Source organism: Elephas maximus, chromosome 5 (genome assembly GCF_024166365.1).
Source record: "Elephas maximus indicus isolate mEleMax1 chromosome 5, mEleMax1 primary haplotype, whole genome shotgun sequence".
NCBI lineage: Eukaryota > Metazoa > Chordata > Mammalia > Proboscidea > Elephantidae > Elephas > Elephas maximus.
Genome location: NC_064823.1, coordinates 156199538 through 156214971, shown reverse-complemented (window position 1 = coordinate 156214971; position 15434 = coordinate 156199538). Strand labels below are relative to the sequence as shown.

At 53.3% G+C, this 15434-nt stretch overlaps 1 protein-coding gene across 1 annotated transcript in view; it reads right to left on the bottom strand.

Annotated features, from left to right (window-relative positions):
- WDR1 (WD repeat domain 1) overlaps window positions 1–14788 on the bottom strand; it is a 53402-nt gene extending 38614 nt beyond the window's left edge. Inside the window, exons 1-2 of the mRNA XM_049886505.1 lie at window positions 14585–14788; window positions 14040–14161 (exon numbers count right to left, since the gene is read on the bottom strand). Coding sequence (XP_049742462.1) covers window positions 14040–14161; window positions 14585–14600 — 138 coding nt within the window. The 5' untranslated portion in view covers window positions 14601–14788. The remainder of the gene's footprint in view (window positions 1–14039; window positions 14162–14584) is intronic.
- Between the last annotated feature and the right edge of the window lie 646 nt (window positions 14789–15434).

Here is a 15434-nt window from a genome sequence, read left to right as displayed (position 1 = left end):
CTCCTAAACCTCATGCCACCAGGCTGAAACCAGGAAAAAAAACACAGAATTCCAGCCCAGTCACCAAAACACTAAATGAACCATCAGCCACCAGGGCGTACCTGTCTGTCCCCCATGTCTCTGTGAATGCTGCTCCCTCTGCCAGCAACACCTCTCCCGTCCTTGGGGACACCTACTCTCCATCACACCTTACTTAAGTGTCAGCTCTGCCACATTGTCCCCGCCTCCCTCTCCTGTGCATCCAAAGCGCTGAGAAAGGCCCTAAGACACTTACAATGCACACTATACAGTTGACAACATTTTTGCCCACCTCCTCCAACTTTCCGTGACCTGCTTGATGTATCGTTAACCTCTTCAGCCATCACAGCGCCTAGGAAATAACAAGTGCTCGAAGGGTTTTTGGGGAGGAAAAAAAAATTTGCATAGTCCTTTCCTTTCATCTCTAAGACTGAACACTTAAGGTAGGCGTTTATATATGATTCATAATTTAATCCCTTTCTGAATAAAACATTTGCTAGTGAAATCAGAAAGGTACCTAGTACCCAAATTTGCCAAATGAATGGCAAATAGGCCCATGAAAAGATGCTCATCACCATCAGGCTTTTGGGAAAGGCAAACCAAAATTACCACGAGTATCACTCACTACACACCCACAAGAATGGCTAAAATCAGCAGATTGCCATCACCGAGTGGTGACAAGAAGGGGGAGCAACTGGAATGTTCCCATTTTGCTGGTGGGAGTGCAAAATGGTATAGCCACTCCAGAAGATGGTATGGAGTGTGGCAGGTTACTAAAGTTAAACACTTACCGTACACATTACCAACCCCACTCCTAAGTATTTACCCAAGAGAAATGGGAAATAAAAGCATGTTGAGCATGAAGGTTCATAGCTTTCCCCAACTGGAAACAACCCAAATGTCCACCAACAGGTGAGCGGAGAGATCAATGATGGAAATAGCTGCTCAGTGCAATACTGCTCAGCAATAAAAAGGAACACTCTACGAACACACTCAACGACACAAATGAATCTTAAAATTATTACGCTACAGGAAAAGCCAGACACAAATGTCTACACGTCGTACAATTCCTTTTTATGAAATTACAGAAAAGGCAAACCCAATGTGACGGAAAGCAGATCAGAAGTTGCTATGGGCTGAAGGTGGGGGAGCAGACTGAACACAAGGAGTTTAGAGGGCACTTTCTGGAATGACGGAAGTATTCTATGTTCTATATCACCACTGTGGTGGCGATTATGGGATGGTACGTATTTGTCGAACCTCAAGTTGTCCTTGAAATTGACAAGTTTTATTGTATGCAAATTATACCTAAAAAAAAAAAAATTTTTTTGGAAAAAAAGATCCTGGGATCTATTAAACATCTGCCCAATACAACCCTCTCCTGCCCAGACTGGCTCTTCAGATTGTAACACTGACAAGTTCCCTCACAAGGAACCTGGCAGAGACAGTCTGGGCCACAGGCCGACATCATCAGGCAGATTTTTCAGGGGTCAATGTGGGGCAGGAGACCCTGGTAGCACAGTAGTTAAGAACTACTGCTGCTAACCAAAAGGTCGGCAGTCTGAATCCTTGGAAACCGCATGGGGCAGTTCTACTCTGTCCTATAGGGTCGCTATGAGTCGGAATTGACTGGACAGCAACGGGTTCGGTTTTTTTTAACGTGGTGCAACCGTAACCAAAAGGTTGGAGGTTTCCATGGAAGAAGAGTCTGGCGATCTGCTTCCCTAAAGATTACAGCAGAAAAACCCTATGGGGTAGTTCTACTCTGTAACGCTTGGGGTCGCTATGAGCAGGAATCAACCTGACGGCACCCAACAATAGCGTCAAAGCTGGCTGAGTGATCTATACTCAAGCGAGGACGGAAGCAACTCTGAGAGGACGGTTAGCTTGTCCACACTTGCGCTCCCAGCCCGGGTAAGCCTGGGCCCTCCTGCTGCCTTTACAAGGGCAGCTGCCCCGGTCTAGGAGATGCCTGGGGTAGGGGTGGAAAGTTTGCCCTTAAAATTCCTTCCCCTAAATGGTCTAGAAAGATGTGTAAAAGTCCCCAAAGGTCACTCCTAGTGGGCTAAGCACCAGAAACCGGAGGACGGATGAATCACACACTGTTTGTATTCTAAATACAACTGGGTCAGCGGTGGGGAGTGAGACACTCCTAACTGAGTAGAGTGACTAACTGGCATCTGAGCCAGCCTGCATCCTCCTCCCCACACTACTCATCAGAGGAAGGCAAGCTACTACAGCCAGAAGGACACCTCCCCTGTCCCACCGTATCACACTGAAGGGGACAGCCCCATCTCGGTGCCCCACCAGCACTGGGAAGCCACCAGGATTCAGCCCCATGCCCCTCTCCAGCCTCTCAAAAGGTGGCAACTCTTCCCGGTCACTAACTACTGCCCCTGTCTCAGGCTGGATTCCTGAAGGTTCAGAACCGAGAATCAGGGCTTGGGTGTAGTTTACTTGGAGAATTACTCTGGAGTGAGGAAAACGAGACAGGGAGGGAAGAAAGATGATTCAAGGGCACAAGCGGGCAACAACAGCCTTGTGCAGAGGCTCTATCTCCCTAGGGGCCTGGGGAGAATACCCTCGGGCCAGGGCACTGCACTTCATTCCTCCCCCTGCTGCCTGGGGCCCCTGAATCAGGAGGAAGCTCAGGAGAGACCAGGCGCTTGCAGGAAAATAGGAGCCCAGGCCTTGATCCACCGGCCACCACCTCCCAGGCCTGGCCCTCCGCCCCAGCCCTGTCCTTCTTCCTTCTTAAACAGCTCTCCAATCCACCTCTTCCTTCCATCCAGGGCCACCGGTTCAATCCAATTCTTCACTGTCCATTCCAGGAAAACACGACAGTAGCTTTTCAACTAATCTCTCTGCCTTCTACCAATCTCAACGCAATCCGATCACCTCACTCCCCTGCCTGAAATCCCCCCATCTCCGCAGGAGCTGCCACACCTGACTCCCCAGCCTACCTCCTTCTCCCCTGGCTTTCAGCCACACTCATCAGGCCTTCCCAGGCCTCCCTGGGGTGGCAGGAGCTGCTCCCTGGGCCAGACTGCCTCTACCTAACCCCTTCACCTGGCTAATTCCACCTCAGCCCCCAGTTCCACCTGGGGGTAGATCAGGAGCTGCCCCATTAGCCCTCTCCCCCACCCCCCTCATACCGCTCCCCACACAGCGTCACCTCCCCCACCTCATGTGAGCTCCTAGTGCCCAGAGGCCACCTGCCCAGGGCCCAGCCCAAGGCCGGCACTGGTGCCGCAACATCAGCTGAGTGGCGCTTGGCTTCTGAAGGTCAGTGGGCCTCACAGAAAGCAGGAGAGAATCACAGAAGTAACCAAATGACCCACGACCCACCGCCAGGCCACGGCCAGCCTGACTCACATCTACAGACCCTCGAACTTTGCAAGTAATGGACCTGAGAGGGCCCAGCCTCTGTCAGAGCCTGGTTCAAGACCTAGGAGTGCCAACTTCAACAAAAGCCTTGGACTCGCCCTTAGTCCTGGTCTAGCTCTGGACTTTCAACTGGTCTCCACCTCTGCACCAAGGCCTCCTTCGCAGGAATAAGTCACCTTTTCCCCTCCTGGGAATCCTGTCAACCAGGAAACTTGAACAACCTCCCCAACCTTACATCTTCTGTCCAACTGTTGCTGAGACTCACCACGATACAAACATCATGCAAATAAGCTCATAAAAGGGAAAGTTATTTAGATGCGCACTGGGAGTCCTTGGGTAGTGCAAATGGTGAACGGGCTTGGCAGCTAACCAAAAGGCTGGAGGTTCAAGTTCACAGGCACCTCAGAAGACCTGGAGATCTACTTCCGAAAAATCAGCCACTGAAAACCCTATGGTGCCCTGTTCTTCTCTGACACACACGGGGTTGCCGTGAGTCTGAGTCAACTCCAAGGCAACTGTCTTTGTTTTTTTAATCTGCAAGTTCCTAGAGCTTTTCTGTTATGTCCTCTCAGTCTCATTTTGGGTGGTGAGGTGGGCCACAGGTTACTCCATTGTTTCATAGTGAGGTTAAGGTGACGCCTCGGGTTGCAGGGCTTGTACTACATAAATCCAGAAGCCAGGTCTTCAGGCTCTAAACCGTGTTCCCCCCCACAGATCCACAATGTCCCCCGCGGCACCCCCATACACCGTGATCACAGGGAAGGCTGCTCACTCACGGCCCAGCCCTCCTGTGTCTGGACACAGTTCCTACTCACTCCTTCATCTCCTCCATCCAGCGCCCGGCCACTGAGAATCTGACAGAACAGGCTGGAAGGGTGGGAAGTCACACCAACCAGACTGCGTCACCAGCCTAACCAGCCCTGCAGAAGGAGCCCTGAACTCTGCTTGCTGATGTTCCCCTGGAACCCACAGAGAAAGCCCTGGGCTGTCTCTCAAATCTGAGGAGGCCAAGTCAGCCTGACCCTCTGGGAGGAGCTAAGCAGCAACATGATAAATGAAGAAAAAGCTGAAGTTGTCGAGGATTTCATTTTACTCGGATCCACGATCAATGCCCATGGAAGCAGCAATCATGAAATCAAATGACTAACTGCATTGTGCAAATTTGCTCCAAAAGACCTCCTTAAAGTGTTAAAAAGCAAAGATGTCACCTTGAAGACTAAGGTGCACCTGACCCAAGGCATGATGTTTTCAACTGCCTCACGTACATGCAAAAGCTGAACAATGAATAAGAAGACCAAAGAAGAATCGACGCCTCTGAATTATGGTGTTGGCAAAGAATACTGAATATACCATGGGCTGCTAGAGAAGGAACAAATCTGTCTTGGAAGAAGTACACCCTTAGAAGCAAGGGTGGTGAGGCTTCATCTCTTGTACTTTGGACACGGGATCAGGACGGATCAGTCCCCCGGAGAAGCGCGTAAGAGAAGACTCTCAACGAGATGGGACTGACACAGTGACTACAACAATGGGCTCAAGCATAACAATGATTGTGAGGATGGTGCAGAACCTGGCAGTGTTTCGTTCTGTTGTTCACAGAGCTGCTGTAAGTCAGGACTGACTCAGCAGCACCTAACAACTTTAAATACCTATTAGTTCTAAAAGCAACAGAGGCTGTAACCGGTGATTGCTGTAGTGGACCTGTGTGTCTCACACAATTGTGGGCATCCTTCTGTTCGCGGGTGACTAAGGTCAAACACGAATGACTGCAAAGGAGCCCAGCTCCATAGCAGCACTGCCCACCTACGCACTCCCAGGCCAGAATTTACACTCAGGCAAATGTGAATCCAGGGCCTGAGCCCCTAACCACTACACATACTGCCTCAAAACACGGCAAGCGGAGTATGATTCGTTCATTCTTTCAAAGAACTCCGCGGCATCTGCCCTGTGCTTGGCACTGGGGAAAAGGCAGCAACCAAACATCTTGATGCGAATGGTGCCCAGCATCAAACTTCCCAGGATGATTTCTGCAGCCAAACCCATCACTGGCTGACCTGGCAAGGTGGCCACAGCCTGCTCAACAACCTTCAGTGGCTCCCCTCACGCAGCGCAAGGTCCAGTCTCACCACCAGTCATCACCCTCTGTTCTCCGGCCCTAACCATCAGACCACTGCTCCACATGCCTGCCTTTATCTGCTCCCAGCACGAGCCTCCATCCGGGACATTTCCTCCTTCCTAACCCCCAAACCACAGCTCCCTAATTATCTTCCAGGACCAGGCAAAAGCCACCTGCCACAGGAGACTTCCCGGATGCCCCCAGCTATAAACAACCTCTCCCACCCTGAGCGCCCAGACTATTTCTCCTCACCATCTACCCCACACTCATTCCTTCCTACCTTGCAATACAATTTTGTGACCCTCCTATCTCCTGCACTAGACTGGGCCCCATGGAGGGCAGGGCCCATGTCTGAGTCACCACTGCAGCCTACAAACAGAAAGACTGCTGGGTGTGGCTGCCCGCCCCCCCCCCCCACCTCCCAGGCCGGGGCATTAAGAAATTATCACCACTATCATCATCCTTTAACTCTCAGAAAGGCCCTGGTAGAACCTTTCAGGTGATTCTCTTGAAACCTCACAAAACCTCTGTAGAGTAGGTAACCTTATACCTCCATTTTACAGAAGAAGAAACCAAGGAACAGAGACACCGAGTGGCGTTCCCCTGGCTACCCAGCTGCTAAGTGGTGGGGACAGGCCTTGAACTCAGGTAATAGTCCTTATTCCTCTGGTTTTATTCTCTTACCTACGGTTGGTGCAAACGTTAATCAGACTCTTTAACTCAGAGGACATAAGTTTGACTTGGCCGACAACTCTGTGTCCCAGAATTGCATGTGGCCAGGTCACGCCCATGACTTTCTCTTCCTGCTTCCCAGCCCCACCCTGCCAGCACACCCTTCCAGATAGAGCAAGCCACACCTTAGAAGTCAGGAACCCAGAGGACTCACTGAGTGGCCTTGGGCACACCACGGGTACCTCCCTTCCTGTTCCCTCTTTCCCTCGGGCCACCCAGGGCCTGCACTGAACCATGCTGAGGAGGGTCACGTGGGGAGACTTTGAGGGTACCTCCCCCAGCTCTGGAGTCCTCTCCTGTGACAGGACACAGGCCACACTCCCCACACAGGGGTGGGGAAGAAGAAAGCACACTGCGCTAGTCACAGGCGAGAGCCTGTCCCGGTCTGGGCCGTCTTCTGAGGACACTGTGAATGGACTCAGTTAAATCTCACACTGAGCCTGGAATAAGCATGTTCACAGGCTTTAACAGATGCAGAAACGGAAGAGAACGAGGCATACATGCAAGTGCTCTGCAGGTGCCCAGCACCAAACGGCACTAGGCAAACATCAGCCCTGGTTGCAGCGTTCTCGAAGACCCTCAAAGCAGGACGGGAGTGGGAGGTTGCAGATGGCGTGCCTATGTTGTGTCTAACCTATGGAAGAGGGGCTAGCCTTTTTCTGGGTGCGGACCCCAGAGAGCAGAGCTAAGAGCTGTGGGTGGAAGCTACAAGCCAGCTGACAACAGCTTAGGATCTGAAGGTCTTCCTATTGAAGGCATGCGAGAAGGGGTGTATCACTGCAGGCAGTGAGCTAACCCGCAACGAGACATTGCCAGAGGGGCCAAAAAGGGCACTTTCAACTCTGGAGTCTACCTGAGGCAACAAGGCCCTGCCTCTGTCCGGAGGTCAGGCCTGGGTGGGGAGCAGGACAAGCCCTGCTCCCACAACCCAACAGAATAGGGCTGCAAACTTTCCTCTTGCCTCAAAGACGGTTTCCATATCCCTCCCCTTCCCGAACAGGGTAAGAAAACAAACACGCCAAACCAAAAAAAACTAAACCCATTGCCGTTGAGTCAATTCCAACTCATGGAGACCCTATAGGACACAGTAGAACTGCCCCAGAGTTTCCAAAAACACCTGGGGGATTCGAACTGCCAACCTTTTTTGTTTGGCAGATGTAGCCCTTAACCACCACTACGCCACAAGGGTTTCCAGCAAACAAACAGGACTACTTAAAACTGCCCGTTGTAGTGCTTAGAGAAAACAAGTCCAACTTTTCCCAACCTCTGTGCGCAGGCTGTTCCCTCTCGCCCAGGCTTTCCCCAGCTCTGCTGTGTGTCTTGTCTCATTCCTCTTCCTGGTGAACTCTTACTCACCCCCAAGACCCAGCTCAAATGCCCCTTCTTCAGACGTCTTTACTGCTGCTCTGTGGCTCACGTGGTTCTTCCCTCTTGTTCCCCAAACACTCAGGACATTCTTCTTTTAAAGTGCTTAACCCAGAGTTTTACAATGGTATTTACCAGGGATTCTCAACACTTGCACTACTGACCTTTTGAGCCAGATACTTCTTTGCTGGACAGTCCTGAGAACTGTAGGATGTTTAGCAGCAACTATGGGGCCCTGGTGGCACAGTGGTTAAGAGCTCAGCTGCTAGCCAAAACCTCGGCAGTTCAAATCCACCAGTCGCTCCTTAGAAACAGTACAGGGCAGTTCTACTTTGTCCCATAGGGTCGCTATGAGTCAGAATCGACTCGACAGCAATGGGCTTTTTTTTTTTAAACGGGGCAGTTCTACTCTATCACATGGGGTTGCTGTGAGTGAGAATCAATTCAACAGCACCTAACAACAACATGGCCGCAACCCACTAGTACCCCCAACCCACCTGTGACAACTAAAAATGTCCCCAGACATTGCCGCTATATCCCTTAGGGAGCAAAATCGTCCCTCACTGAGCTGCACTAATCTAGACCCTAGGCACTGTGGCTCCAGACACACCAAGGTAGGCGCTTGGTAAATGTGTGTTGGCCACACTAGAACCAAAGGTTGGCTATACCCGCTGATGAGCGCTAGACACAGAACAAACTCTACTGCAGATATGCTGTTACTTTTTCGTGGTCTCAGTGACCTCTGTCACAGGGCTACTTGGCTCGCCCGCCACCAGCAGAGCCCTGCAGCACGCCAACCTTGGTCACAACCATGCACCTCCCACGGACCGCTGCAGGTGCTGACCAACCTCCAACCCTCAATGCATCCTGCCCTCTGCAGCTCCAGGCTCTGAGCACTACAACCTGGGCCTGGAACCCTCTTCCCCACCGGGCAGGACCCAACTGATCCTTCAGGGCTATGCTTATTGCTCACTTCCCGGGCAGGCCACCTCTGACCCTACAAGCCACTCGGATCCCCTGGGGCGCCCTTGGCTTCCTCACTTAGCCACTGACCCTTGGTTTCCCTGCTGGACTGCCATCTCCCGTGAGGACAGGGACCTCATTTGAGCTCCAACTCCAGCACCTCGCGTGGGCTTTGCTACAAAGCAGATGCCTGATATGAACTTATAAGAGAACTAACCCGTTCTCAAAGTACAGGAGGTGAAAGAAGGGGGAAAACAAAGAGGGAGGGGGACAGAAACGGAAACACCTACCCTAAGCTGCCTACCACTCACGGAGCCCCCACTGTACACCTGGAGACATGGAGGACACAGGTGTTCCAGGGCACAGTGCACTGAAGGGTCGCTGGCCTGAGTCACCAAGCTGGGTCCTCACTGCAGCTAAGGCCCCACCTGCCTCAGTTTCCTCACCTCTGAAAGGAAGTCAGAGCCCAGGCCCGGGAACGGTCCAGCCCGACCTCCATCACTCAGTGACGAGGGGGCCTCACACACACTGCCACCTGGTCATTTTCTGTCCCTGCTTCCATCAAACACACCACTTCCTTCTGCCACCCAATGGCTCATGTCACCCACACTGAAGACCGTGAGCTCCATTCGGGCAGGGCCGAGGACTGTCCTGCCCTCCCCGCAGAGACTCAGTAGGGACTACATCAGTCTCTCTCAAGCCATCTGTCCCTGCATGCGCCCCATCGCACAATCTTAGCGGATGCGTGGGAGCAGGTCACGATGCACAGAGCTCACAGCACGAGTTCCACATCCCCCAAGCCGGTCTATATCCTGCTCAAGGAGACAAGTCCACCAGTGACGTGCCTGGATGCACAGCAATGGCAAACTGCTATAAGCGTTGGGCTTCCTAAAATCCACTTTCATAAGTTCTTGTTGTCAGCTGCTGTCACATTAGCCCTGAATCACAGCAACCCCACGCACAAGAGAACAAACTGTTGCCCAGGCCTGCGCCATCCCCACGATCACCTGCAGGTCGGACTCTGTGGTCCACAGGTTCTCACTGGCTAGTTTTCAGAAGTAGATCGCCAGGCCTTTCTTCCTAGCCCGTCTTAGTCTGGAAGCTCCACTGAAACCTGTTCAGCATCATAGCAACGCGCAGCACAGGCCTCCACTGCCAGGTGGGTGGCGGTTGTGCCTGAGGTGCACTGGCCAGGAATTCAACCTGCTTCTCCCCCATGAAAGATGAGAATTTTATCGCAGAACCACCTCTGCCCCACAATCTTACCTATTTTTTTCAAATATGTTTTAGTTCTGGAATCTAGAACTGAACACTTTTAAAAAGCAGGCCCCAAACCTGCCCACAGAGCAAACCTGCTGGCTGCTTTTGGCAGCAGGCAGGGGTGCCATGGGAAGCTCCTCTGCAAAGAGCTGTCAAAGGGTCGGCAGTTGGAATCCCCCAGCCGCTCCTTGGAGACTCCATGGGGCAGTTCTACTCTGTCCTATAGAGTCGCTAGGAGTTGGAATCCACTCCACAGCAACCGGTCTGGTTTTTGTGTTTTTACAGGGAAGTCATCCCGGGTGGTTTTGAATCATGAAGCGTTTCCTTCACAGCCACTGGGCATAATCTTTCCCAGCCTTTGCAGAAGGCAAGGGGAGGGCAGAGGAGATAAGGGCCTCCAGATAACAGCACATCAGGCAACACTGAGTCCACAAGACAAGGCCGCTAGGAGCCACCCCCAGGCCCCCCCCAGGTACCAGGCCACCAGAAAGCCCTCCTCGATGCCCCTGGTCCCCAAATTGCGCCATCTCAGTGGGAATCTTCTCTCGAGCATGATGTACATGCTAATTACTGACACCATTTCTGGAGCTTCCCGCTCTGGAGTGTTTCTAGGTGGCCACCATCTCCTTGCACTTTTAGCTCTGAGGAGAATTTCCTCTGTAGGGTGTGGCAATAGGATGTGATGAAAACAAAAATAGAAACAGCCTTTCTACGAGCTGAAGGAGTGCCACCGGGCTAGGTTGGCAAAACAACTTTTAAGTCAACAGCATGAATGACGAAGTAGCTCCAAGTCAGCCAGGGTGCTCTGACCCTGTTCAGTGGGCGAGAAGGTGGAGTCTACAATTTTTAAGGTCCAGCAATCTAAACCGCGTGCAGCCTTTTTGTACTCCCACAGTGAAACTTCCATGGCTGCCTCTTATCTCCACGATGTGGCCAGCTTTCAAGGCCTTTCAATCAACCAATAGCTTATTGAGCACCTACTGTGTGCCAGTCACTCTTCTAGGTGTGAGGACCAAGTGCTCAATGAAATCAGGCGGGGGGAGGGGGACCCTGCTTTCATGGAGCTTATGGTCTAGTTAGGGAAGACAAGCATGTATACACACTTGTAGTTTGTGGTGGCTGGCTTTCTTGCTTCGTACTGTTAGCACTGAGGGGTAGAGAAGGCCAGCAAAGGGGGTGCTATTTTAAGAAAAGCCTCTCTAGTAAGGTGACTGACATCCAAAGAGAAACCTAAAGGAAGACAGGGAGCAAGGCTTGCAGCTGTAAGAGGAAAGACTAACCAGGCAAAAACAACAGTAACAACCAGGTCCCTAGACAAACGAGACAAACGTGCAGCATATTCAAGAAAAAGCAAGGAGGCGACTTGGCCGGCACCCAGCAAAAAGGCGAGAGCTGTGAGCTGAGATGGAAGCAGAGGGCTAAGCGGTGGTGGTTCTACTCAGCAATGGGAAGCGTTAGGAGCAAGGAGCAGCTTGCTCTGGCATATCTGAACGTCACCACTCTTACTGCTATAGGGGCGTAAGGGTGGAAGCAGCTTGGGGTCTTTTTGCAATGACTCACAAAAGAGAGAATGGTCGCTTGCATGGGGTTGCAGGCAAAGAAGCAGTGCAAATGTCTTAGATTCCCAAGACACTTTGAAAGGAGAGTCAACAAGATTTGCTGAAGAACTGAATGTGGTATGGAAAAGAAGGGGAGGTGCCAAGTAGGATTCCAAGGTTTGGTGCCAAACAGCTGGAAGAATGGAGCCCCCCTTCTGGGGGAGAGGCACACAGGAAATCCAGAACGTTTGGGGCATGTTAAGTTTGAGATGTCAATTAAACATCTGTTAGGCCTTCCATGATCTGGTCCCAACTTCCCTTTCCTCCCTCTTCTCTATCTCTGAGCCTGTATTCCAACCAAACCACCTGCTTTCCTATACCCTGAGTGTTGATGAGAATGTTTGTCTTACTTTTTCCTAGGAATACTCTCCCTAAATAAAAATGGTAGGTACTCATCTTTACTTGATTACAAAGTGTCCATCAATCAAGCTAGGGAGAGCCTAGGTGCCTGATTCATGTCCGGCATGGGGAGCAGCGCATCAGCAGCATCCATGCTGTCCTGGCTCTGCAGAAACTTAAAAAAAGATGCGAAGGGAAAGTGGGCACACCCTCAGGAGAAAAAATAACTCAGAGAGGGCAGATGGACTTCCCAAGTCAGGGCATCTTCCTGCACGGGGTCCTGCCCGTGGCCACGAAGAACAGTCTGCACAGAAAGTAGCTCCAGCTGTCGCCCTCTTACACCTGGCTCAGCCTTGGGTGCCTCTTCAGAGTAACGGGCTCGTTGTGGGGGTTCCAGGGGATGCTCCAGCCAAAGGACCTTTCACAGTACCTGACACACACGGGTACTTCAAGCCAGGCCTCTTCCCGACTCCCTTCCAGCCTACCTGGAACTGAAGACTGCACTGACACTGTGACCTTGTTTTATTTTAAAACCTCACGTGTACGCCTTATTAGGGGCAAACTCAAGTATTCTCCTGCTCTGTACGGCTGAAAGTACTTACTGTATTTTATTTGTCCAGCTAGTATGCGAGGATCTGTTGTTGCTTTTATGCCATCAAGTCAATTTCAACTAGCAACCCTATAGTACAGAGTAACTACAACTGCCCCATGGGGTTCCCTAGGCTGGAATCTGCAGGAGCAGACAGTCAGGTCTTTTCTCCCACAGAGCAGCTGAAGAGTTCAAACCAACCTTTCGGTTAGCAGCCAAGCACTGTAACCACTGTGCCACCAGGGCTCCTAACTGTGAGAACCTACTTAGGAACATCTCAATTTATCCTTTCTCAAAACCTCAGGGCCTCACCCCGGAGACTTCTGGATCATTACAATCCAAGTCCCTAGTGGTGCTTCCCCCAGTTCTTAGCAAGGCTGGGATGAGCTTTCTAGGAATCCCTGTGACTAGCTGAGGAGTCGTTAGCACCTTCAAAGCGCATTCACACCAACCCACCCCCTTGTTTGAGGTGCCCAGCAATCCTGGGCAGGGCAGCAGCAACCAAAACGGAGCTCCATCTTCTGGCAGGAAACAAGAGGGACAGAGGAAACAAGAGGGACAGAGGAAACAAGAGGGACAGAGGAAACAAGAGGGACAGAGGAAACAAGAGGGACAGAGGAAACAAGAGGGACAGACGGGCTTACCCAGGCTCAAAGAGCCCTTCATCCCTCCAACTGTGTGGCTCTGGGAGGCCATGTGCTTCTGATCAGTTACTATGCCAACCCACAAGGGGGAATCACAAGTGATGTGAGTTTGAGTTGGCCTCCCTTTGGGAACATCCCTGAATCGAAATCATCCAGAATGTACTGTGCACAAGGCCCACCCGACACCAAGCACCAAACTCGGGAAACACCCCCGATGGCCATGCTGCACCTCCAGCTTCCATGGGACTCCCTCACTCAGGCTGAGGAAGGGACCAGCAACATCTAAGTGTGCAATCCTGGAACTAGGGAAGGCTGAAAAGTGGACTCGGCCATTTCAGGAATTACAGATGAATAACATGAATTCGCAAGAAATTCCCAAGGAGCTGGCTTTAGAAGCATTTTCAGCCTGGGTACAGGACGCGTGCAGCCAATGATTCACAAGAATAAACTGGTTCCTGTTTTGGCACAGGGGGCTCAGATCGGTAGGGGGCAGATCTGGCTGGAGGCCAGAGGCCTGGGTGTTAATCCCGGCTGGGTCACAGAGGGAGACCCGGAGCATTAATAACTGCCACTTACCAAGTGCCCAGGGAGTACTAGGCACCGGGTGGGCCTGGGGGACATCTCATTATCTCATTCACTCCTCACCCGCAGACAGGGGACTCCGGGGCAATTATCATCTCAGTCTTAGAGATAAGGAAACGGGGGTTCCGAGGGAACCAAGTCACCAGCCACCCCAAAGTCAAGCAGCAACTAGTGGGATCCAACTGATCCCTCAAATCCAGAGCCCTGGTTTTTAATAACCCGGCTAATCTGAGTTTCGGTCTCCCCACGAAGAAAAATTAGGGCTGGGTGAAATGAAACCAGCTTCCAGGCTCCGGGATGTGGTCTCCAGGCGAGGGGGGCGTGGCACCCTCATCCTGGTCAGCCACTGGGATGGATATGGGGAGTGGAAAGGAAAGGAGAATTAAGATCCCAAGGGCAGCGCGCAGAAACGGAACCCAGCGCCGGAGGGGGATGGGGGTGTTACTCACGTCGATGTTCCTCAGGATGACGCACTTTCCATTGGTGTAAAGAAAATTGTTGCCCTTAGGGTCGCCGCCAATGATTTTGGAGACACCCCTCTCCACCTGGGGGAGGCTGGCGAACACTTTCTCTGCAGAGACACAAACGCAGCGGCGCTTCAGGGGCCGCCCCTGCCCTGGGCCCCAGCCCGGCTGGGAAGGGAAAGACACCCTGCACCGGTCTCAGCCGGTCACCTGTTGCCTCCGCCGGGAGGGGCGGCTGCCACTTTTAAGGAGCGCAGGGGACGGCGCGACTGCCTGGTCCGCGCTCCCGACCAGGCCCCTCGGGGACCGGGGCTCCAGCGGGGCCGGCCCGCGGCGCCCAACTTCGGGGCGACCCCCAGGCTCGGGGTCGCCGCCGGTCACCCCCGAGGGCTGCGGCTGCTCCGCTGGCCTGGCCGCACCCTCCCAGCGCCCGGGGACCCCTCCAAGCCGCTGGCGCCCCCGCCGCCTCCGATGGCCGAGGGGGTCCGGGCAGCGCGGGACGGCCGGCGGGGGCCCGAGCCCGCACTTACTGATCTCGAACGGCATCCTCGCCACTTGTTACCGCCGCCCTCGCCGAGAGCCCCGGGCCGGTCAGCACGGACCGCGCTGCAACTCTGACTCGCCAAGCTCAGGCCGGGAACGGGCCGGAAGGCGGCGCCGGGCGTGCCGGGCGGGCTGGGGGCGGTCGCGGGGACTGGGAGCCGGCTCGCGCCCTGCCCTGCGCGCTGCCGCTGCGGACGCCTCGAACCCGGAAGCGCGGCCCCGCGCGCGGCTCGCCCCCAGCTTTGACCATATATAGTCAAGCGCTCGGCTCGGCGGCTGCGGCCCCGGCGCGCCTGCGCGGCCCCGGCCCGCCCCTTCCCCGGCGGGCCCCGCCCCCGGAGACCCGCCTCCAGGAAGTGACGTCGCGAGCGCGCCGCCCGACAACGCGCAAAAAGGCGGTGCGGGGGTTGCTCGGCTGCAGAAAGGTCTTTGGATCAGGAGCGGCGGTGTTGTGTCTGAGGGAGGGCAGGGTGGGCTGCTGCGGGTCGTTCTTCACTTCAGGGGGCGCTGAAAGCACGGGCGGTCTTGGATGTGGGGCCGGGCAGGTGCCTTTTTTGCGGTCGTGTTTGCCTGGCTATCGAGGCCGTGGGTTAGCGGCTCGCGCTCCGAGCGAACTGCCGGCCTACAGGTGGACTCTGCGCCCCGGTGTTTGCAGTGCTAGCTTGGTTTTGCAAACATAAGAGGATAGCTTTACCTCATTTTTTTTTTTAAAGCGTGACCTAACTAAGGAAATTACCCTTCCTCGAAATAGTTCCTGGGATGCCCCTTGCGGGGCCCAAGGGCTGTCTCAGAACTTCCTTTTAGAAAGCTAGTAAGAGCAGAAAGGATGTAGGTTCT